This window comes from Leptinotarsa decemlineata, unplaced genomic scaffold, assembly GCF_025532065.1.
Source record: "Leptinotarsa decemlineata unplaced genomic scaffold, Ldec_3_MD MMD2_tig00000199_RagTag_RagTag, whole genome shotgun sequence".
NCBI lineage: Eukaryota > Metazoa > Arthropoda > Insecta > Coleoptera > Chrysomelidae > Leptinotarsa > Leptinotarsa decemlineata.
Window position 1 is genome coordinate 10,668,197 of NW_027412544.1, and position 25,987 is coordinate 10,694,183.

The 25,987-nt window shown below is 36.6% G+C and overlaps 2 protein-coding genes across 2 annotated transcripts; both read right to left on the reverse strand.

The window, feature by feature from the left end:
• Nucleotides 1–219: 219 nt before the first annotated feature.
• Nucleotides 220–4,079, reverse strand: LOC111510675 (beta-galactosidase-1-like protein 3). Its single transcript, XM_023166608.2, has 2 exons — nt 2,994–4,079; nt 220–1,235 (listed from the first exon to the last, which is right to left on the reverse strand). The coding sequence occupies exons 1-2, from the start codon at nt 4,009–4,011 to the stop codon at nt 274–276; spliced, it is 1,980 nt and encodes a 659-aa protein (XP_023022376.2). The 5' UTR covers nt 4,012–4,079; the 3' UTR covers nt 220–273.
• Nucleotides 4,080–8,494: 4,415 nt separating this feature from the next.
• On the reverse strand, nt 8,495–23,760 carry LOC111510676 (beta-galactosidase-1-like protein 2). The gene is made up of 2 exons (XM_023166609.2): nt 22,607–23,760; nt 8,495–9,559 (listed from the first exon to the last, which is right to left on the reverse strand). The coding sequence occupies exons 1-2, from the start codon at nt 23,691–23,693 to the stop codon at nt 8,616–8,618; spliced, it is 2,031 nt and encodes a 676-aa protein (XP_023022377.2). The 5' UTR covers nt 23,694–23,760; the 3' UTR covers nt 8,495–8,615.
• Nucleotides 23,761–25,987: the final 2,227 nt, after the last annotated feature.

Sequence of the window (25,987 nt, forward strand, 5' to 3'; positions counted from 1 at the left end):
CTAATACTTTGGACTGTTCTAGCACTTACTTGTTAGAGAGTAAAACCTTCTAGCCGTTACATTTTGAAAATCGCAACCATCTAGTAAAAACGGAAACAGGTAAAATATGTATGGCATATATGTTCTGCTACTTATGCAAAGCCAGGTCTGGCACTAATGTTGAATAAAGTTGAGTAGATTTAGGCAACATGCGTACAGAAACATTAGTGAACAAGCAAACAATTACCGATATTGTTTTATTTGTGCAAATTTGAAGACATGTATGTAAAATTTTCATATATTTTGGAAAATTGGGTCTTCAACAAACTCAATTTTATTTTGTGCAATGAAATGCTCAAATATCAGTAGTATATTGGCTCCCTTCTTCAAGAGTGGAGCAGGCAAATATACAGTTTGTTGTGGACCCAGTTTCATATACCTCGACAAAATAAAACCATTGATAATAACAATTCCTTTATGCCAATTTCTCATATCAAGATAAGTATCTCGAGGTTCATCTACTGTTAATTCCGCTTTGCACAATTTCGGACCGGAACGAAAGACATATGTTTGCCAGTTTTTCAGTTCTTTCGTCCATGACTTTCTGAACTCCAAAGGTATAATTTCTTCTATTTCCAATTTTAAACCATTGAGTAGTATATTTCCTTGCCAGAGACCCTTAAACTGATTGAATTGGTACAGCTTTCCATAATTCACTCTTCCCAAATTTTCTACAACTAACTCGAGTGTAGCTTGCCGGTACTCCTTATCGCCCAAATTCAATATGGAGTTCTTCAACTTCCAGTACCCAAATCCTTCCAAATCATCCTTGCTTTCCAAAATTTTCGATTTAAGTTTTCCGTTAATAAGAACAAGAACAGTATCGCAAACTCGACCTTCTATGGTCAAAGTAGAATTTTTAGGAATATTTATATTTGTCTTCTTGTAGACGATATAACCAAAGCTTTGCCCAGAATTATCATTTATAGGAAGAAGTTCCATCGGAATCAATCTGGTACTATTCCAAGATATTTTTATTCTACTCTGCCTAAGAAGATTATCCAATGAGATCTCACCAGTTACATCAATTGGAGGATAAACAACGCGTTTCTTCAAATCTGGCATTGATGGTTGTTTAACCATTATTTTGTTATGTTTGGAAATGATCTCTCTAGCTTTTTGATATTTGTCCGTATAATCACCAGCTTCTGATAATGGAGCATCGTAGTCGTACGTAGAGATAACCGGTTCATAACCTGAAAATATATTCATTCTGAGTTCAGAATACAATTAAAGATTATTTTTGAAGTAATAAAGAATCCGAAATTACATTATTTGAAGCTACCATTCATGAGTACCTACTAAAGAGTACCACCCTATTATTTTGAAATATAGTAATTCATATTGTTATCGAAAGAGCTACTTTCTCAATTCCGTTTGTTGTAATTAAGAGTTTACCTCTGTTTCTATCAGCTACATCTTTTGTATGGTTGATAGAAGTCAGTGCAAAATTACTGAACAGCCTGCATGAATTTTTTCTATGATGATGTGAATTGATGGAATATTAGGGAAACTTCAGAACTCATTATGCATATATATTTTCATTAGACTGTATATTTAGATATGACAGTATTTAAAACCCAAACTGCAAGTTTTCAACTCCAGTTTTGTGAAACATAAAATGTGTTCATACTGTGTCGTGAAAATGACCATAGGTCACTCTGCCGAGTAAGAATTTAGTAAGAACCCGACGAAAAAAAAAAACGATTTGAACCCATTTCAATGCCTTTTTTAATTTTTTTTACGGTTGCAAGTCTGAATAAAAATTTCTGGAAATCTTAAATATTTCGATCTAACTACTATATGGATATTCTACAGCTTGAAGACGTCAATTATTGGAATGGAAATAATTTATAGAAATAAAGTAATTCATTACATTTTTTGAGGAAACCTTGCTTAATTTGAGAATTATGTCTTCTCGTGTTCATGTACTTCCAAAACATGTAGCTTTGCATCTTCTCAGGAACTGTTTGACTATTCCAAAGCTCATCCATCTCATGAGATGTTTCCAATCTTGCATCACCAAACATATCTGACCAAGTTTGATGAAGAAATTCGTAACACTCTTCGACATAAGATACTCTTTCGGTATCTTATGGAGGTTTAGGCATTCGCACAATCATCGATCTTTCACTACCTGCCTTCTTCTCTTCAAATTATAGTGTGACCAACATGATATATTCAATTTTACCACCCTCCTTTCCATCGGATAACAACTTGTGAGGGAGGCCGAACAACTATGGATCTCGCCAACTGGTTTAGAAATACCAAAGTACCAAAAGAAATGTTCAACAAACCTGGGATATTTCTCTTGCCTCAAATAATTTGTTAGACTTGGCTAAATCTCCTATAAAAAAGGCACGTATAAAAGCACTATCATCAAAACATGCAGGCGCTTGGTTGAATGCCTTACCAGTTTCATCCCTTGGTACATTATTGGACAATGAATCGTTTATAGTTGTAGGTTTTAAGAATTCAGAAGTATGCACACGATCAAGCTTGCATTTAGAATATTCGTTTATCATTTGGTATACATCTGATGTTTGCAGATGATCTGATAATGTATTTTTGGACGACAGTATTGAGTAACAATTCGATATAAAGTTCAATCGGTAAATCAAAAATCAGTTAAACAAAATTGGTGGATGTTTTCTACAATGATGAAGAAGTAAAACGTCAAATAGTTTTTTTTCCGAAAATGCTTTTTCTCCATAAACTAATCTCTGCTAAAAAATATACCCTTCTCAATTTAATTAATATTCATCAATTTTCGAAACAATCATTATCCAATTCTAGATGTTTGTCATAATATTTTGGAATTACTACATTACTATTTTGAACAATAAACATAATTATTTGTGAATATTTTGTCGAACTCAATATTAAAAATAGATGTCAAATACATATCCATCAGAAGTGGATGTGGAGTCATCATTCCTGATAAACAAAATTACCTGCATTATCAACAGAAGTGTCGTTGACGTCAGCTCCATTTAAAAATCCCCAGTTTGTACCTCCGTGAAACATGTACAAATTAACAGACGCGCCAAAAGACAGAATTTCTTCGAATACTCCCGCAAATTCTTTAGCAGATCTCGTATGGTGTGTTTCCGTCCAGTGATCGTACCATCCGGTCCAGTACTCCATAACCATCAAGGGTTTGTGTGGTTGAAATTTTTTCAAAATGGTAAGTTCGTTAGTAGCGTTGTTCTGGAAATTCGCAGTAGCTAAAACTCCTGGTAATGTTCCCGAGAATCCCAACGAAGGTTTATCCGACGTGAAAAGGAGCTCAACTATGCCATTTTCTTGGAAAATATCTTTAAGTTGTTCAAGGTAGGCTCGATCCACTGGTTTGTCGCCATCCTTCGTGTCACCGTATTCGTTTTCTATTTGAATAGCAATTATAGCCCCGCCTTTGGTAAATTGAAGGGGAGAAAGTAAGTTAAACAATTTTTTCAAATACCGTCTGACGAAATACATGTATTGAATATCAGTTGTCCTCACTTTTATTCTTTCATATCTTAGTAACCAACTAGGTAGACCACCAAATTCCCATTCTGCACAAATATACGGCCCCGGGCGAAGAATTACAAATAAGTCTTCTTCTTTGGCTAATTTAATGAAAGACACAACGTCAAGAAAGTCCTCAAAATCACTGCCACCGGTTCCAAAGTCGAACATACCATTTTTGTATTCGTGTAGGTTCCATGGAACATACGTCTCAACTGCATTTAGGCCAGCTGCTCGGTATTTTCTTAATCTGTCCCCCCAATATTCTTTAGGAACTCGAAAGTAGTGAAGTGCGCCACTGAACAACGTGATATTTTTGTTATTCAATCTGAAATATACATCTCCATCGTCCAATCCATAGTCAATACCATCTTCAGTGTAATATTGATATAAACTTGGCAGCTCGGCAAAAACATAGTTACTTACAATTACGAAACAAGCAAAATTCAGTATGATTGACATGTTCAAAAGTACCTATACTACTGAATACATTTTTTGTTTCTCATCTGCAAGTTCATAAGTTCATCGACTGTAAAACAAACAAGATCGACTATTATCGTGTTCTGAGAACGACAGAAGTCAACCACCTCGATGTTTTGTATTTTCTCTTCAAGTTGCCAAATTGAATCATTTAAAGTGCAAAATGTGTAATTCATATTTTTTCATAAATATCGATCTAGATCTGGTGCCAATAATAATAATAAATCTTCATATTTAACTGAATCTGAAATAGAATGTACTTAGGAATGTCGAATTCTTTAGGAATAAAATGGCGCAATCTCTACTCCATGGAATTCTTGACCACCTGTTTTGAATTCAATGTTGGTTCATTATCTGTTCAAGTTCAAATATTCAATTGCCGATAACTAATAGAAGGTCCGCTTCTGGAGTTAGTTATCTTTGTCCGGTTATAACAACGGTTTAGGTTTAGTCAGGAATAATAATTCTCAAACACATCTCATTTAGGTTTGAAAAAATAAATGATAAAGCTCAAACCTCCGGCGTTGAATAAATCCAAAAAAGCACTTTTCCCAGTTACCAGAAATGCAATACACGTTTCGACGCGCGTTTCACCAATCAAGCTGGCGTCTTCAGGAGATGAAGAAAACTGTTTTATTCACTCCTGAAGACACCAACTTGGTTGGTGAAACGCACGTCAAACAGGTTGTTATGCTTCAGAGAAGGGAAGGAAAGGGAAGGGAATAGAAAGGATGGAAAGTTTATCTTTCTTTCAGACTTGTACATAAATAACTCGCTTCTCGCTACCCTATCACGACTGATCGATGCTCAATTTTCCTGAAAATCTCCTCATTTCACGAAAGTTTGTCAGCATTTTCGATGGTAGATTTCATAATGATTTTTCCGAATTTAAAAATTGATTTACAAAACTATAAAAAAAAATTCAATTCAAAAAAATACTCGGAGATGCATTCATGCCCTAATGACTGGACTATAGGAGATGACAATTAAAACGAATCCAAAAAAGATATCAATAACGTTCCAACGGCATTCTCTAACTGAAATGATTTAGAATACGGAACATTGAGAAAGACTTGTGAATTTGACCCCTTGACCTTCAATTTCAAGGTCAAACTTCAATTTTTTCAATGTTTCTCATAAATCATGAAAATTTGCCAAGATGCGATTTTTTCTCTCATATACTTTATGTTTTTTTCTCAAACGTAAAGGAAATAACAAAAAAATGGAGTCGCACATCAAAAAAATTGGAAAACAACGTAGCTATGATTTTTGATAAATCTACCTTCAGCAGTTCTGGTGTTTAGGAAAAATGTTTGTTCTGAAAATGATAAATAGTACCATCTATTTGTGATTTGTTAAATGTAACTAATAACTGAAGGAAAATTCACTTAAAATATAAAATAATATGGTTTTTCTCAAAATTCCTCGAAATTCAAATTATAATTTTTTTTCACATTTCGCTTATGCATAACTCTTGAACATTTTTCAGAATTTTCGACTTGCGACCACTCATTTTTCTGTCAATACAACTTACTACATTACTACTACTACTACTGCTACTACTGTGCTGTATAATCATTAAAATATATTTTTCTCTTCGTCATTCTGAATCGATTAATCTATCTATCTATACTGATATAAATGTGAAAGTTTGTGAGGATGGATGTATGAATGTATGTATGTTTATGGCTCTTTCACGCCTAAACGGATTCAGATGAAACTTTACATAAATACAGCTTATACATCAGGATAACATATAGGCCACAATTTACAGGTTTTCTGTGATTTTGGTCATAATATAACGATAAGTATTAAGTGAGTCGGAAAAATTCTTGCTCCCTGAGAGCTATCTTGGCGTGCGACGCCTATACCTTTGGAGTTAAATGCAGATAATGCACCGTAAGATTGTGTGAAGTTAATGATTCGGTTTATTGAGGGGCACGCTCTTGTTGAGCGTTTTCTTATGTTTATGCCTAACAAGGATCATAAGGCAAAGGATATGTATGAGGGCTTGATTAATTTTCTAGAACAAAACGAGCTGAATCTGAAGAACATTCGTGGACAGTCGTACGACAATGTTTCGGCAATGAGTGGCAAATATAATGGTCTACAAGATTAAGATTGATACAAGAAAAAAATAGCCTAGCAGCTTGGGTGCCGTGTGTTGGGCATTCACTTAATCTTGTCATACAATCGGCAGCCAGTTGTTGTCTCAGAGCAATAAGTTTCTTTGATTTTTTAGAAGAGCTGTATGTATATTTTACTGCTTCAACTAACAAGCACAATACAGTTAGTCGCTGTTTAAGAAAAGCAAAAACGGACTAACCTATTCTTGTGCCGAAAAGAACAACAAAAACTCGCTGGTCATATCAAGTTGAAGCCACTAAAACACTCTTGCGAGGCTATAAAGGTTTTATAAATGCCCTCGAAGAAATTATTGAGGGCGAAGAAGACACAACTAAATCAAGAGCAATAGCTGTCGGTATGCATGATGGTATGGCAAACTGAGAAAAAGCTATATATACAGTTTTTTGGGATGATGTTTTGGGACATTTAAATAAATTCAGCAAAAGCCTACAAAATCCTAGGTGGGACTTGAACACTGCTGCAGCACTGCTTACTTCATTAAAATCAACCATTGAAAATAAAAGAGACAGTTTTAAAGAATATGAAGTAAAAGCTTTCGAGCTTGTTGATTGCCGAAACTACGAAGAAGAAAAAAGGAGAAAAACAAAAAGAAACGTCCAGTTGTCCACTTCAGATTGCACGCAAGCTTCGGAAGTTTAGAAGTCACCCTCGGACAAATTTAGAACTCAAAGCTACCTTCCAGTTGTCGACCAGCTCAGAGAATGGACGCGTACTCACTTATAAATGCACGATTTGGATTTCTGATCAAGAAATTTTGTCTGTCAGCCAAAACTTGGTGAAAACCTACTGCGACGACGTAGATGATACTCTTGGCAACGAATTCATAAATTTCAAACTATAAAGAATTTGAACAGAAGAGAAGAGGAGAGATTAGCTATGAGAGATGGATGTATGAATTGTTGTGTAAAAACAATGTTAAAGAGTGCTTTCCCAACGTTTAGGTAATTCTGAGAATTCATCTCACACTAATGGTGACAAATTATAAGGCTGAAAGATCCTTTTCGAAACTGAAACTTATAAAAAAAACTCTCAAGTTCCATTTTGGCTCTCCTTAGTTGAGGGAAACAGACTTCGACGATATTATCGATACGTTCATTAGTGTGAAAATCAGACGAAAAATGATTTAGCTTGGTTGATTTTGAACAAATTTTATGTTAGCCAATTTATTCAATATATCCCTTCTTTAACTTGACCTTAATAGAAACTTTCAATAGTTAACCACAAACGATTTGAGGGCCTCCACCACATGATCTGCCTATGGGTCGTCGAAGTCTGAATCCGGCGCTGAATCCACCTCTTATGTGGTAGACACTATATGCAAAATACTGAGCCATAATTAAATTGGATACTTTTTTCACAATGCACATTTTAGAATATCTGTCAAATTCTTATAAATACAACTGTCCTTTCAAGTATTTAATATAGATGAACTTTGTCTTTTACACTAAGTAATTTGGACGAATCGTTTAAAAGTTATCACGATAAGATTAACTTGACGCAACGCAGCATTAAGCTTCAGGTCTAATGTAGGACGACAGGGGACGATAAGCGGGGGTAAGGCGGTCCAAGCAATGAAGCGCCATCGCCGAGAACGCGATCGAACGCGGGCAAACGCGTGAGGGCAGACGTCGTTGACGGTTGTGCTGGTTTTACAAATTTCTTTATAGGTAACATAATTCGATTCTCGAAGTTATACATTACTTAGTGCAGTTGGCATATTTTTTTACTTACTGTATTTGTAAAGTAGAAATATAAATTACTAGCTGTTGCCCGCTCTTATATTAAAGTAGAGCCGAAGCTACCAAACCTAGAATTTTGAGATATGTAGGTAGGTTCTTTGTATAGCGTAAATAAGCACCAAGAAAGCTAATCAGGAATTTCCACCCCCCAATGGGGAAAATTAGGAGTTCAAAGATTGTATTGAATTCCGTCAGTTTTGAAGTTGGAAACTTGATGTTTTGGGCTGATAAAAAAATATTGTAACTATTTGTTTAAAAGGGTATGTCATAAAACTTAATGTGACAAACCAAATTCTACGCGGGCGGAGCCGCGGGCAACAACTAGTCACTCATATTTTTAGGAGCCACGAATTTCCACTTGTGAACTAGACGAAGAATGGAAACTGTTCAGAAATCAATGGTAAATATATATCTGAGTCCGAATCTCCTAGTTGTGCTGTTCTTTACTTTTGTCTATTTTGAATTTGCGTCACTGTCGTTAAACGTAATTTCTAGAAGTGAACAGCTTGTACGTGTTTATAATATAGAATATAGAGCCATGAATCGGGATCTGACGAAGAAAATTTTAAGAAAAACAATTTTTTTAATATTTTGAACAATTTATTTTTTGTTTTCATATAACCACTCGTGAGTTCTATTTTGAGGTTCAAAAATGATTCTAATTTTATTGAATATCAAAAACATTTCATTGTAGTTATTTCAAAAAATCAGATTCTCCGAAAATTTTATTTGTTTTGAGGGTGAAAAGTGCTCAAAAACTAATAATTCATTTTCGCCCTTTTTCAGAAGAGGAGCAGGTAAATACGCTGTTTGTTGAGGACCTAATCTCAAATATCTCCCCAGAACAAATCCATTGATAATAATAAAACCCTTATTCCACTCCCTCATATCGACGTAAGTATCTTTGGGTTCATCCACATTTAGTATAGCTTTGTACAATTTTGGTCCAGACTCGAAAATGGGAACTTTCCAGTTCTTCAAACCATTATTCCACTTTTTTTTGAACTCTAATGGAATAATCTGGTCAATAGTCAGAACATGATCGTTCAGTAATAAATTTCCCTGCCAAAGTCCTTTATGTTGGTTGAATTGATAAAGTTTTCCAAAGTTTACTCTTCCCCAGTTTTCAACAACAAGTTCTAAAGTAGCGTTTTTGTACTCTTCGTTTCCAAGATTCAAGGAGCCATTTTGCAATTTCCAGTACCCAAAACCTTCGAAGTCCTCCTTTGATTTCAATATTCTAGATTTGAGTTGACCGTTTATGAGGACAAGAACTGAATCGCAGATTCTCCCTTCTATTTTCAGTGTGCTGTTTTTGGATATATTCAAATTGTTTTTTCGATAAACTATATAGCCGTAACTTTGACCAGAGTCATTGTTTATTGGCAACATTTCCATTGGCAGCACCTTATCGGTAGACAATACTTTTGATTGTTCCACAAGATCTTCAAGTGATAATTCACTGATTATATGAATAGACGAATAGGCAAATCTTTCAGTTGATGCAGGCATATCGGGTTGTCTGACTTTAATTTTATTGTGCTTGGCTATGATGTCTTTTGTTTTATAATATTTGTCCGTGTAATCGCCTGATTCTGTTAGAGGGGCATCGTAATCGTAACTGGTTATATCCGGTTGATAACCTGAAAACAAATTTTGTTTTTATTAAGATTAAAATGAAAAACAATAAATATTGCAAAGATTGTGCTTCAAAAATGTTTCGAATTTCAATAATAAATGGGTTATATGTATTCATCACTGCTTTCATACAAAGTTGAATAATACATTATTATTTTCGAATAACTATACGTGAAAAATGAAATCATAAAGAATGAAAGATACCTTTTTTAAAATCATTCAATTGAGGATTAAACAGCTTTCAAAAGCACGTTGCTTATTTGCCTGACAAGAAATTTGGAAAAAATTGTAATTTAATGATTATTACTCATCAGTGTTCCTGGGTTTTTCAATTAGAAAATACTCCATAAATGATATTTACACTCAAGAATTAATCTGAAAAATATATTTTTCCTGAGAAAGAAAGGTTTTGGCTTTATACTTCTTCATCTTGATATAAAAATTGGGGAATCTTCCAAAGAAAGTAAGTGAAATTTTATCTCGTTCATTTACTACATTGTGTAGCAATCCTGTAAATGATATCTGAGTCAATTCCGTAAGGAATGTTCGCAGTAAAAACTGAATAGGGAAAAGTATTTTTGAATAATTGATTCAGTGTTCATATAAAAGTAATTGTTTTGGAAAGTATCTTTCTTTTGTGTCATTCAATGTTTATATGGAAGTAGCTGTTTTGAGAGGGATCTTCTTCCAGTTTGTGACTGGAAGTTATTTTTTGCATGATCTACACACCTGTGTGCAGAGTAAATTTTCTGAAATTGGTTGCTTTTTTCTTTGGAATATTCCCATAATATTATATGAAAATGAAGAAGTAGAAAGCCAAAACACTTCCTTTACGAAAATTAATCGCTTCTGAAAATATACCCATTTCAATATTCTTTCTATTTTCCGAAATGAAAAAATGTTTCATTCAGAGTTTTGAACTCAAATTTTTCTTTACTTAGACACTAGCTCACTGCTAGAATTAACTGGATCCATTAATTAAATCATGTTGATTTCTGTTCCTATTTTAATGAATAACACATCAAAAGGTAAGACCTCGTTAGTCCTTAGCTCGTACAAGTTTCGACTTTTGAGGGTTATCATAGGGGTGCGACAGGTAGTTAACGTGAAAAACATATTTTAACATATTTTTAACAATACGGAGTGGTATTCAACTTTATCAAATGTACATTATTACAGAAATCATCGCTTAATAAATGTATTTATAAAGAATATATTCAGTTTTATTTCTTGAAGGTGCGATTATTTCAGAATTCTCAATAATGAACTGTCAGCCTTATCCGGTTAGATAATCTCTATGACAACGAAAGTAATAATGTACCTAGAGGAACATATTAATTACTATATCGCTCGCTATATCGATAGGTTGGATCTCCTTGAAAAGTGAACTAAAACTTTTTCTGTCGTCGTTCAATTAGATCATTGAAGAAACTTAAATAGGTATTTCGAATCCTTTTTGTGAGCGGATTAAATTTCTGGAGATAAATTTCATTAGTGTAGTGTTGATCTCAACTGCTCATTTTACCCAGCTGATCAAGAATTTGTTAATTTCATGGGTTTTCATATGTGTAAAACATTTTTAGTGTAATGTTGATTCCATTGGTTCATTTTGCCCATATGATGGAGTTCGCTGATTTAATTGCATGTCTTTGTATTTCTATTATAGAAAAAAACAGAAGATGTGTGCGTAATCAGTATTTCCATCATAAATGTGTACTTTACTACTTCGGCACTTTATTTCGAAAAATGTTGCATCCAAAGAGATATAATATAGCCACAAAATACGAAAACTAGTCCTTATTTATAATAGAAGTAATAGAAGTGCATAAATACAGAGTGGACGTAATTATTCTTCTCCCCTCTTAACTTTTAAACGGAACAATGTATCAAGGCGGAAAAAATCACGTGAAACAGTATCATTTTCTAAGAAAGCGTAGATGGGAAATCTCAAGTTCAGAGTTATAATTTCGAGACGAAAGTCGAAATTTCGAGTTTTAAAGTCGTAATTTCCAAGGAACAACTAATAAGAATATGTAGGTGTTGTTTCTTTCGGAAATATACTCGGACACGTCGATTAGTATTTTAAATTGCCTTTTTTTTAATGCAAAAAAAATATACAGTGTGTCTCAAATATGAGATATGGCGTCATCGATAATTTTTCAAATGACAACCCTGTTTTTTTTAATGACTTTTATTAAAGGGTTCAACAAGTTGCACATGCCTGCCAAGTTCCGTTTTGACAGCGGAACCGTGCTAACGTGTTTGAGCGATCGGGTATGTTTTCGTCAGTTTTCTGGTTAATGATCAGCCGTATTGTGGTGTTTCTGGCTTGTGATAGTGGTGCGTTGTGTTCTTTTGTGCAAGCAAAAAACGTTTTTGGTGAGTACGCTTGATTATATAATTTTTCGTTGCGTTCATCTGCTCAAAGCTTTGCTGTCATTTTTGCGTGAATAAAATGTCAAGCAGTATGGAGGAACTGCTTCGCAGTCTGGCTGAGAGGGACAAGACCGAGATCATTAGCATCGTTTGCCAACGAGATCCATCTTGATTTCATCCAGGTTTCGAGACCAGCTCCCCTACCCTTTTGGCTGATTGTTGGTCTTGAGAGGGACCAATGGGTTCATGACTGATTGATGACGGCAAAGCCAGAGGCTTTGACCCCACTTCCGTAACCTCTACCCATGGTCCTAGTACTGGTTACCAGAGACCAAAAGGACATCTTTGAGTTCAAAGACCTCTTGAGTGTGAACCCCAGCACCCCAAAGCTTCGGTGGATCAGTGCCACCGTTGCCAGCGTTTCGATCACTGCCAAAGGAATTATATGGCAGTTCCAATATGCGTCAAGTGCGGCACCTCACCAACGCCTGCAAGAAAGCAAGGACTAACCCCCGAAGTGCAATAATTGCAAAGGGGCACATACTGCCAATTATAGAGGCTGCCCTGAGTTCCCTAAGGCTCAGACGCCCAGAGGCAAATCAGCCAGAAAACCACCCCCCCCCCAGGTAGACCTGCGGGGTTTGGACGTGTCCAGGAAGGGGTTAGTTTTGCCAAAGCAGCATCCAAGGGTGCTAACGGCTCAGCAAAGCCTGCTCCTTCTCGATCTGTGCCCTCACCTCAGACCCAGGGGGCTTCAGACATCTGCGCCGCATTAGAGCAGATGAAGCAATTATTCGTCAAATTCCCCGTGCTCGAAAAAATGTTCACGGTGAATACAAACGTGCTGACTGGAACCGCCAATGTCTAGACAACCGATATTGCCTAGGTCTCTGAAGATAGTCTTTTGGAATGCCAATGGCTTTCTTCTTAAAAAACTAGATTTTGAGAATTTTCTCGTTGAGCCATAACATGGATGTAGCTCTAATTCAAGAGACGCATCTGAAGAACGAATCCATTGTCATTCCAAATTACAGATTCTACCATAGAGAACGTGTTGGACGTGCTGATGGGGGAGTTGGCATTTTTGTCAAACGATCCCTCCAGTGTATCCAATACGGCATTGACAGTGCTCGGTTACACGGAACTGAGGCCGTAGGGGTCGAAATTCGACTGAGTCGGAGTTGCACAGATTAATCTCTGTCTACATCCTTGCGAGAAATATTTTACTCCCAGAATCACTGGATGAACTGCTGATGGGTAGCGATATTCCGACAATTGCTGCTGGCGAATTCAACGCCAAGTACGGACTATGGAGCAGAGCCACCAATCGAAACGGCCAAGCAATCCATGCGCATACTGACAGACATGAATATCTCGTGCTGGGACCGGATGAACCTACGTTCTCTCTCGGGCAGTATAGGCCTGACGTACTGGACATCGCGCTTCTCAGAAACGTCTCTCTGACCAGCGAAATTTACGTTCAGTCGGAACTGGAATCCGATCATAATCCAGTAATCCTGGTATTGGGCAATGATCTTTCTTCCCCTGATTATCGCACGTCTTCACAGCTCAGCTCGGAGAGATGCGCGCCCCTCCTGAGGCTCTTCGCTCTCCCGACGAACTCGACGCGGCAGTTCAGCGCTTCGAGTCTTCTGTGAATGATGCTTTTCGGACGGCTGAAGAGCTATAATGAGTTTCCCCTTCGTATCAAAGCCTTGATACGAGAGAGAAATCGCCTGAGAAGGCTCTATCAGCGAACCCTCTTCCCAGAGGACAAAACAGCGGCAAACGGGAAGGTCAATCAAGTAAAACAGGCCATCATTGATCACCAAAATGAAAAGTGGGAGAAGCTGTTGGAAACCATTGAGCCTGGGAGTGACGAGCTTTGGCGAATCACTCGTAGGCTCAAGAGAAGAAGACTGCTCCTTCACCCATTCACGGAGAGCGCGGAGTGTGCTACTCCCACGCCGATGAAGCGTTTCCTTTTGCTGACACGATGGAACGTCAGTTCCAGCTTAACGTTGACGACAACGACAACATCGACCGCGATATTCTGCTGGAGGATCGGGTTCACCGCATCCTCAGGGAGGATGACGACGATGTCATTCGTCCGGCTTCTGTGGAAGAACTAAAGGGCTGTATCAGGGCCGCAAAGGCTAAGAAAGCTCCAGGGGTCGACTCAATAACAAATAAGTTATTGAAGAGGCTCCCGGAAAACTGCGTCGAATACCTTCTGAGCATAATAAACAGCTCGTTGGCCCTCAGACACTTCCCCGGAAGGTGGAAGTATGCGATCGTCGTTATGCTCCCAAAACAGGGGCAGAACCGGCTTTTCCCGCAGAACTATCGCCCGATTAGTCTGCTCTCGTCGGCGGTTAAGCTGGCTGAAAGAGTCGTACTTCAAAGGCTTAACGAAGAAGTTGAGGACCGAAATGTTCTGCCTGACGAACAATTCGGTTTCAGGAGAGAGCATTCCACTGAGTTACAGGCTCTGAGACTGGTCGAAAATACCATCGCGGAGCTAAACCGAAATAAAAAAGTTCATCTAGTCTTATTAGACATTTCAAAGGCCTTCGACCGTGTTTGGCACGAAGGCCTTCTACACAAACTAATTGCGTTCGACCTGCCTCGAGGCCTGATCCGATGGATTGGGTCTTTCCTGAAAGACAGAACATTTCAGGTTTGAGTAGAGGGTTCTCTATCTGATAACAGAGAGATCCTTGCTGGAGTGCCACAGGGGGCCGTGCTCTCTCCCACGCTTTATTCGCTTTACACCAGCGACCTTCCGAGGTCCGAACATGTGGAAGTATCTCTCTACGCCGACGACACGGCTCTCCTCTCGTCTTCCATGGGTCGGGAGCTCGGATTCGTCTATATGCAACGTGCATTGGGCGACCTCGAGCGCTGGTACCGAGAGTGGAAGATCCGAGTGAACCCGGAAAAAACTCAGGCGATAACCATGGGAAGAACGACATCTTCTCCGACTATGAAAGTGAGAATCTCTGGAAGGGAGATTGACTGGCAGACGCTGGTCAAGTACCTCGGTCTTCTAATAGACCGTAGGCTCACCTGGAACCCGCACCTATTAAGCGTGAAGGCAAAGATCCAGGGTCGGGTGGCAAGCCTGTACCCTTTGATCAACAGAAAATCTAAGTTAAGCCTCAAGAATAAAATCACGATATATAACACGATGTTCAAGTCTGTCATCATCTACGCTTCAGTCGTTTGGGAACAAACGGCTACGACCAACATCTCCATCTTGGAGACTTTACAAAATAAAATTCTACGGATGATTGTGAATGCTCCGTGGTTCGTGCGGAATGAAGCCATCCGCAGAGATTTGAAGCTGCCTTCCATTCAGCAGTCCATCCAGTCGAGGAATCGGCGAGTTTTAGATTGCGCTGAAACTCACGATAATCCGTTAGTCAGGGAAGCTATAGATTACGCTGTAGACGACTCCTCTCGATATAGAAGGCTCCGACACTCTGTCGAATGAGGCCCCGATGTCCTCCGTTAACAGATGATTAATATCTTCATCCACCTCACCCCAGCCAGGTAGGGGTACACCGTGAAGGGCGGTATGGATATCTGAGGACTTTCATGCCACCATCACAGATTAGTCATGACCCATTCGTCCCTCTGACGAAAACCAGCCCAAAGGGTAAGGGAGCAAGGCTCCAGCCTGATAGAAATGATGATGACTATCGACATGCCTGCCAAATTTCAATTTTTTACTCCTTCAAAAGATATTTAACAAACATTATCTAATTCAAAAAATGAATTCAATTCAATAGTATTTCTTTAACAAGTGTTCAAAATGTTGTTCATTTACTAACTGTAAATACCCTAGATGTAACTGAAATTCGTTTTGAACATTTCTTATTACTTCGCCGGAAATTAGCCTACGCTCCTGTCTTATTCGTTCTTTTAAATCCTCAATATTTGTCGGTTTGGTCTTAGAAACGTTGCTCTTCGAGTAACCCCATAAGAAAAAGTCCAAAGGTGTTAAATCTGGAGACCTAGGTGGCTATTCATAGGGTCCTCTTCTGCCAATCCATCTGCCTGGAAATATATCATTCAGGTACTCACGGACAGGTCTTGCAAAATGAGGAGGCGCGCCGTCCTGTTGAAACCAGATGTTTCTATTCGGGACGTCAACTTCTATAGGACAAGGGAACAAAATAGCCAAATTCGGAACTAGGTCCTCCTGCAAGAATTCTAAATATCTTGCTCCAGTAAGATTTTCTTAGAAGAAAATCGGTCGATCACCAACAATCTCTGCCCAAAAATTGACTTTTTCTGGATGTTGAGTGTGGCCTTCGCTTATCCAGTGTGGATTTCTGTCTGCCCAATAACGACCATTTTGACGATTTACCACACCATTCAACATAAATGTTGATTCGTCAGAAAATAAAAAGTTTTCTTTTTGTACAACAATCCTGTCTAGTAGATCCATCATTTGTTCGCAAAACTGAAGTCTTCTATCTGGTTCATTTTCGGTGAGTTCCTGGAGGATTGTTATTTTATATGGATGAGATTTTTCAGCTTTAAGAACTCTTGCCACTGAAGACTAGCTAATTTCGAGTTCCCTAACTATCTGCCTAGTGGGGACATGGGGATTTTCTTCGACAGAGAGAAGAACATTTATTTTGACCTCTTCACTGAGCGCACTCCGACGATGAGTATTTGTTTTTCTCAAATGCCCATTTTGCCGGAACTGTTTACGGTACTTCGCGATATGGGTGGTAAATCAGGATACTTCTCTCTGAATAAATGGGTAACTTCATTTTGTGTTCTTGTCCTATCTCCGTAGCCAATCGTCATTAGAATTTCAATCTTATGTGTTTCAGTTAAGTACGGTATTTTACTAATGGCGAACAACAAACTGTGAAACGACTAACAGTTTTTGTGCACAAATATGATTGGAATGCGATACTACTCTCCTTACTTTTTTTGGATAACTTTTTTATGACAATGTCACTGTCAGGTATCCCTGAGATTCTAAGCATTTATTGAAGGAAGACTATAGAATTGAATTCATTTTTTGAATTAAATAATGTTTGTTGAATATCTTTTAAAGGACAAGGAGTGAAAAATTGTAATTTGGCAGGCATGTGCAACTTGTTGAACCCTTTAATAAAAGTCATTGAAAAAACAGGGTGGTCATTTAAAAAAATTATCGATGAAATCATAATTCATATTTGAGACACACTGTATAATTTTTTTTGCATGAAAATAAGGGCACTTCAAAATACTAATCGACGTGTCCGAGCATATTTCCGAAAGAAACAACACCTTTGATTTAGTGAATTTGTTCCATGTTAGAGACTCACACTGTATAGCCTTTTTGTGCTTCCGCAATTTAAAGTAGGTACCTACATTTTGATAATGAAAACAATGCATCACTCATCGTGTGGAGAGGGCGCTACTACTTCTTTTAATTGAAGGGTAGACTTGAATTCTCAAGGCAACAAATTTTCATTTTTAAAATCTGATAAGCCGTTCCTGAGTAATTGGCAGTTTTATATTAGTTTTAGCGATCCACAAACACATGATGAATATCATAATTAGAAAAAAAATTAACTAACTTTAATTCATTCCAGTAAATATTTGAATTGTTACTGACAAAAATGAAGTTTGTTCACCAATTCAATACAAAATGTTTCTGGAGCACCCCTTATTCTAACCATGATCTCTGGATTAGATTGCAGATGTGTAACGTGAATTTCATTCACTAATCCTCACAAAAATCGAAAGATGTCATTTATTTCTATATTCATTCCGAAACAAACAGGCAGAGCCTAGTAATATGTTCCATAATATATCCAAATACAATTTTGATTACAAAAATAATAAAAATATTTCACAGAAAAAGGAAAAATAGGAATATCAGATTACAGTAATGGAACTGATACTGAAAATAATAAAAAACCAAATGAACTGATATGAATGATACTTCAAAGATGCCAAACCTTAGGAGCGTTATGTATTTATTGTACATTGAACAAATTCTGTCAATAGGGGATTTATGTTGATTGACATGACGAATACCTGGCGGCGGAATATAAAAGCTGATTTGATTGCCGTTCGAAATGTTCCCTAAGAAAAGTATACTCTTTATAATCCTTCTATTTTCTAGTAATTCTATGTGAAATTCATCTCTGATTGGTCCATACTACATAAAACCTGGCTTACTGTCGTATTTTTTGAAATACAAATATTTCAGAAATTTGTTTTGTATTGCTTCGAAAATCTGTTTTGATTTTTTATGATTTGATTCCCATATAATACTAGCATATTCTAATTTACTTCGAATAATTGTGTTAAACAAATATTGCATACTGTTTATGTCTGTAAATTCATAAGTGGGGCGTTTTAAGGAACCTAGTCGTTTATAAGCTTCATTAGTGATATTTTGAATGAGTCCATTAAATTTCAGGTCACTTTGGAAAAGGATATTTCTGTATTCTGCATTATATAAGCACAGTGGTGTGGAACTATGTATATCGTTTTGGAGTTCAAGATAGTCATTTAGGTCTGTGATGTTTCTAAGCATTTTAAAATCGTCAGCATACAGCAAGCAGTCTGATGGCAATTAAAAAGAGCGATGCGCAAAGGTTGAATTCTTGGGGTAGGTACTCCCGACCCTGTGCAAACACATTTTAGATTTTTCTCCCCTATATAGGTGGCATGCTGTATTCTTTTCTTTGAATATGAAACAAAAAAGTTATTAAATGATTACTGAGTCCGTAGTGTTTCAACTTTGCTATTGATGTATCATATTAAGTAATGCAATCTAAGGGCCCACGTTTACCTATACACTGATTTGAATAATTATCATCCACCTACTTCCAAACCAGCTCGTCGTAACAAAGTCATACTTCATTTGGCTCAAAGCTTAGTAGAAAACTCATTCGAGTTTGACAATTTTCCAAACCGGTAGACAGGTAAACGTGTTCCCCTAGAAGTGACATTTAGATCACCTGATATGACGCTTTCGATACTTTTGACGGTAAACGTTACATCTAAATTGTACGATACATACCCTCAATTCATTTCATAACTTTTGGATAGAAAAGGAGATACTTGCAACGATATCACCCCAGGGATATTTTATAACGTAAGCCAACAAATTTATAAACAGACTTCATTATTGTCAGAAAGTGAATGAGATCAAAGGTCGGCTAGAAAATCTGTAAAAGCTATCTTTCACATCTTAAAAAATGACAATGAGAAGGTGTTCTGAAATAATAAATAATAATAATATTTTTATTCACTTTCTGATTAAGGTATCAATACAATTCATTTAGACAATATATGAATAAAACAAAACAAGAACTTACGAAGCAGTGAACTGCTTGTGTGTAAGAAAGGATAATATATATAATTTAAAAATTAAAATTGTTTCCTAATCTGGCCATATCCGTTTTCAACATTTTACCCTACTTATTTGGAACAGACAATATATTACACTTCCCTGACTTGTACCATATGCAAACTTCTCGAGAAAATTTTGAATGCTAGATTGCAATTTTTTCTAGAACAAAAAAATCTCATTACCTCACACCAGAGCGGATTTCGAAAACATCACTCCACTATAGACAACCTAATCAACCTCCACGCGGACATTTCCGAATCCTTTGCAGACAAACGAAAGCTTATTGCAGTATTTTTTGACATAGAAAAAGCGTTTGACTCAGTTTGGAGACGAAATGTACTGAATGAACTAACTGGCTGGGGAATTCAAGGAAACATGATAGCCTTCATCTCTAACTTTCTAAATAATCGGTCATTCACAGTAAGAGTCAACGAAATATTATCCGAATCAAAGGTACAAGACAATGACATCCCTCAAGGAACATCTCTTAGTGTTACACTGTTTCTTGTAGCTATGAACAACATTCTCAAAGACATCAAAATGCCAGTGAAGGCCAACCTTTATGCAGATGACCTAGTCTTGTACGTTAGTGGAAAAAATACCAAAACAATATGCAACCTTCTACAGCAAGCAATAAACAGCTTACAAACATGGTCCCGATACTCAGGATTTCGCTTTTCTTCGAGCAAATCTAAAGGTATGATCTTTTCAAAACGAACTGATGACAGCATTCCAGTCCTCACTCTGAACGGGGAGCAGTTGAGCTTCACTGATACGATAAAATTTCTTGGTTTGATTTTTGATAACAAAATGAAGTGGAATTATCATATGGCTTTCCTCAGAAGGTCTTGCACGAATGGTCTCAATTTAATGAAGGTTCTAGCCAATACTTCCTGGGGGGCAGAAAATACAATTTTGTTGAACCTTTATCGAGCCTTAGTACGATCCAAACTAGACTATGGATCCATAGTCTTTTCAACAGCAAAGAAATCTGTTCTGAAAGTGATTGACATCATTCATCACACAGCCATCAGAATTGCTATGGGGGCTTTCTGCACCAGTCCGGTAGAAAGCCTACTTGTAGAAGCAGGAGAACAACCCCTCGAGCTCCGTCGCCAATACGTAACATTGAAGTATGCTGCCAGAATATCAGCCAATACATACAATCCTACATATCGAAATACCTTCTCAAACCGATACGCACGCATTTTCCCACAAAACAAAGCCATATCCACACCGCTATATGCCCAAATCAATAAAATAGTTACTGCCTCATTCAACTTCTGTAACACATATCCTATAAACATCCAAATTCCACCTCCCTGGACGATTGATGTTCATAAGTGCAATACTCAATTGATCGCTCTTTCGAAGCATAGTACACCGTCAGCTATTATACAGAAATCATTCTCAGAGTTACATCAAAATACCAATCTTTTAACCACATATATACCGACGCCTCCAAAACAAATGATGGGGTTGGTGCAGCAGTTATAACGAACACGAATAATTATACTTACCGCCTACCTCCAGCTTCCAGTATCTACACAGCTAAACTACACGCTATTAAAACTGCTCTAGCACACTGCAATAGAACCGAAGGCAACTCCGTGATATTCACGGACTCGCTTAGTTCAATAAAAGGACTTCAACAACTATACCCCAAAAATGCCATTCTTCTTCGAATCAAAACAGAACTTGTAGAACTAACCAACAACAGAAAAAGAGTGGAAATAGTCTGGGTACCATCTCACACAGGCATTAAAGGCAACGAAATCGCTGACGCAGAAGCTAAAGCTTCCATTTCATATCCAGGAACATATCAAAACTCCCAGGTTCCACACGAAGATTTATATAACGACATAAAAAAACATATATTCAAACGATGGAAAGAACGTTGGAGCTTCTCAACCCCCAATAAACTCAGGGATATCAATCCAAACCTAGTTATCAACAACTACCGCCCTCTCAGTCGTAGACAGCAAGTCATTCTCACCCGACTACGCATTGGCCACACTCGGTATACTCACCTACATCTAATCAAGAAAGAAACACCCAACCGATGCCTCAACTGCAACGTTGATCTAAGTGTTAAGCACATTATCATGGAATGTCCCAGCTACCAAAACGAAAGACTTATATCCGGCTTAGGAAATGAATACTCCAGTATCCTAGATATCAAGAATATAGACTCACTGTTGTGTTTTTTTAAATGTATCAAAATTTTTAACATGATATAAAATGTAAAACACCTTATTGTTCCACCGCTAATAACCTAGCTGGTTGATGCGGTATAATTGTAATTAAAAAAATATATATTACACTGATTCCCAAAACTGAAAAAAACTTTCATTTCTCCGCTCATACATTTTCATAAAATTTTGATAAATCATCCATCGGCATAGAAATATTTAATGCAAAAAATAAAAGTGAATAATCGTAAAAAGTTATTAACAATTGACAAGTAAACAATAAACGTATTTGGTGAATAATTTTCAGTTAAAGCTGAAATTGTCTCAGCTCACCATTGTGGATTTTATCCAAGTTTATCTGTTTCATGTAGTCAAAAAAGTTCTCATATGATTTTTTACAAACTGATGTTTCACCCAGAGATGTTTTCTTAACGCTTTAAAAATGGTATCCCTCAAAAATGTAAACTTGTTCGAGCTGGAAATTCATTGTGCTATCTTTTGAAGTTTGACAATCCCGAAAAAGATTTTGAAAATTTGTTTTCAGTGAGTACACTTCAAAGTTCTATATAACTCTCTAAATATGTTTTGTGTCTGTATTTGTTTTGAGTTTTATGTTCACTTTCTGTCTATTATAAACAATTTGTTTAAACAAGTTGTGTTGATTAAATAACATGAACTGAAAATTGAACAATTCATTTAAATAAATATTTAAATCTAATGTATTTATAAATTCAAGTGATTATCATACAATGTTCAAATTTTTAATTATATATTTTATAAATTTGAGTAGTAATAAGTACTATTAGTTTTTGTTAATGAAAAAACAAAAAGGTCTTTCAAACAATGAAAGTGATCACTCTCTCAATTCCACTTAAGATAATTTCAACCCGAGAAGTGGGTAGGTACACTGAATTATAGATTGCTCAGCGAAGAAATTGACAAGATAAGTCATGGTTTCAATTTCGGCAACAAGAAAATATAGTAGATTTGTTGTTCTCTGATTGTGGGACAATCACTGCAGTTTTAAAGCATCAATTTTTTTAACTATAAATTATTCTTGTCTACCTTCAGTTTTAAATTTTACACACCTTAATATAAGTACTCACCCCTATTATCGAATGAATCATCATCAATATTAGCTCCATTCATGAATCCCCAGTTTGTTCCTCCATGGAACATGTACATATTAACAGATGCTCCAAAGCTCAAAATTTCCTCTAGAACTTTTCCAAATTCTTCGGCTGTTCTGGTATGATGCTTTTCTGTCCAATGGTCGAACCATCCCGTCCAATATTCCATAACCATCAAAGGTTTATTCGGTTGAAACTCTTTCAAAAGGGTCAACTCATGTGTAGCTCCTTCTTGAAAATTTGCAGTTGCCAGCACTCCAGGTAAGGTCCCAGAAAACCCGTTTGTAGGGGTATCCGAAGTATAAAGTAACTCAACAACCCCATTTTGCATTAACAGTTCTTTCAGTTTTTCCAAATATGCTGTCTCAACAGGTTTGTTGCCGTATTTAGTGTTTCCGTATTCATTTTCAATCTGCACGGCGATAATGGCGCCACCTTTTCTGAACTGGAGGGGGGTAAGAAGCTCAAAAAGCTTTTTAAAGTATCTCTCAACAAATTCGATGTATTGTTTATTGGTTGTTCTCACTTTGATATTTTCATAACGCAGTAACCAACTAGGCAAACCGCCAAATTCCCATTCTGCACAAATGTATGGTCCTGGGCGAAGGATCACAAACAAGTCTTCTTCTTTGGCTAATTCAATAAACTGTACGACGTCAAGAAAGTCCTCGAAATCACTGCCACCGTTTCCAAAGTCGAAGACGCCATTCTCGTATTCGTGTAAATTCCACGGAACGTATGTCTCCACTGCATTCAGTCCCGCTGCGCGATATTTCCTCAGCCTGTCTCTCCAATAAACTTTCGGAACTCTAAAATAGTGAAGTGCGCCACTGAACAGAGTTATGTTTTTGTTATTTAATGTGAAATAAGTTTGATTATCGCTTAATCCCGTCTTTATACCACCGGCTGTGTAATATTGATACAAAGTTGGCAAATTATCAAATGTCGCACAGTCCGCCATGTCGATAAACAACACAAATAATATTTGACTGGCAATAACTATAACGGAGGTTTTTATTGCGTTGTTTGGTCTACCTGGAATTTGACCTAGTGTGAATCTCATGATTTCGCTTTTGAATTGAATATTTTAAATGTAGGAATATATAACGCAAGTTAAAGAATGATTACAATTGAAGCAGCAGAGCTACTTATAAGTATTCAGCAATTGATAATAAATCAAAGGTCAAATACTTACTTGAAATTTGAAATATTATAGAAATGATTGAGATAAAATAATGAAGATAAATGATGAAAAACGATACAAAAAATTAATAATGATGATTATTTGAAATCAAATAAGTTCACGACGTTTCACTTTTGTTAGTATCTGTTTTTTAATTGTTCACATATTATTGGTCCAAACTTATTATACTATCCATGCAGTTTATTCCTTTTCATTTCAGGTCACAATAATTGTCCTTGATAAAAAACTCACCTGGAACGCTCACTTGGAAAGTTTTACACAAAGCCAGACTGTCCCTAGGGGCATGTCAAAGGATTTGTGGTGAAACTTGAGGTTTAGGTCCCAAACAAATTCATTGAATTTATGTGATGATTGTCAAACCAATGATCACTATAGTGTATTCATATCATTAGGATTTACTGAATTATTATTAAAAAAGTTGATATTTTTCCCCATCAGGAATATCCCAGTCAGGCCCTGTCTCTGGAGTCCACCACTTCTAGAGGGCGTGCTGGATTAATCTATTTTATTATTATTAAGTATATTATATATATATATATATATATATATATATATATATGTATGTATGTATGTGTGTACATGTATATCACCAACACTGACATAAAAACTTGTCAAATTGACTTGGATGTCACACCAATAGGAGGTTCCACTTATGTTTCGCTTGCGTTTACGCAATTATTTTTATCAAGTACTTTTATGGTTTTTCACATTATGTTAAAGTTAAAATATAATTGTGAATTTGACTTAAATTTTGTATTTCTGATTTTTTGTTTAAATTATTATTATTTTTACTATGTGAACCATTTCACATACACAAATTTTAGTATTTTCATAATCCATAACATGATCTGAAGAGATAACATGTTCAGCTAGTCCACAAGAACGTTTGTTGACTCTGCGGTCACTTTTATGTGACTATATATATATATATATATATATATATATATATATATATATATATATATATATGTTCACTCTGGTAAAAATGATTTGGAGTTTGATGTGGTAGCGTCCCACATGTTTTGAAATATTCCTGTTTTCACCTTCTGAATTTCTTCGTCTCTCGAAGATGCGTCGTCAATTTCTTTGAGTGTCACCGCTCTCGGTCTCGCATGCACCACTAATTGATAAATATAATTTTCATCACTATTCGATGTATTATGTGATGAATTGTTGCAAAGTCTAGACAAAGAATCCGCGATGTTGCTTTTTCCTGGCCTATAAACTACTCGAAAATCAAATGATTGAAGAGAATCCAAGGGCCATTGCAGTTGATTTTCCGAAAAGGCACCGTTTTTTATTACATAAAAGTTGCTGTCTCGCTGTTTGGCCCTGTTGTGATTTTTGATCTGAAAGAACCCATTATTTTCAGAGGTTCTTTGCTTCCGTAAGCAAAGAGCAATTTTTTTTGGTTCCTGACTTGATCCCAGACCTTAACTTTTTTTGTTTCAGTTTAGCCAAAGTTTGATCAACCAGTATATTACTTTTACTTCAAGAGTCAATCAGTATATCAATGGCAACTCCCCCAATATTACACGCCATAACACTGTCATTGTCGATTTGAAAGACATAATCGATTTCTTCCTCCTTCGCAGTATCTTTTGAAGAATTGTCGGGTATGTTTTTCCTGATTTCGCTGGCCTACTGTGACCTGAGAAATTGTTATGTTGGCGTTTCTTTGGATTGGTTCGACAGTAATATTGATAGTGCTCTTTGTACCCGCATTTACTACATGATTTCAACCTAGCGGGACACTTTATAGAATTTGAAGGATGATTTCCTCCACAACGGGAACAATATGGTTCACTTCACCATCTTTGATTTGAGGTCAACAAAACCTTCTAACTGTCTATTGACAGTTTCCAGAGCGTTGGCTTCTACAATGATTCCATCGAGATTTATTGCATCACCAGTGGCAAGAATGTTTTTCCTCAGTTCTGCCGATGTACATTTCTCTACGATTTGATCTATCATGTATTTACCCACATTAGTAAATTTACACTTAGCTCCTTGGTTTCCAAGTCAAACCAAAAATTTTTCAAACTTTCCCCCTTGATCTTGCTTTGTCAGACGGAAAAGATGACGTTCATATATATTTGACTGCTTTGGTTAGAAGTACTCGTTTAAATTATCAACTGCTATTTTGTTCACAT

What these genes read in the sequence shown, in the direction of transcription:
- LOC111510675 (XM_023166608.2), bottom strand. Translation starts at nt 4,011, where the DNA reads ATGTCAATCATACTGAATTTTGCTTGTTTCGTAATTGTAAGTAACTAT. An exon ending in CACTTCTGTTGATAATGCAG is followed by an intron (nt 1,236 to 2,993) that starts GTAATTTTGTTT and finishes ATATATTTTCAG; the next exon opens with GTTATGAACCGGTTATCTCT.
- LOC111510676 (XM_023166609.2), bottom strand. Translation starts at nt 23,693, where the DNA reads ATGAGATTCACACTAGGTCAAATTCCAGGTAGACCAAACAACGCAATA. An exon ending in TGATTCATTCGATAATAGGG is followed by an intron (nt 9,560 to 22,606) that starts GTGAGTACTTAT and finishes ATTTGTTTTCAG; the next exon opens with GTTATCAACCGGATATAACC.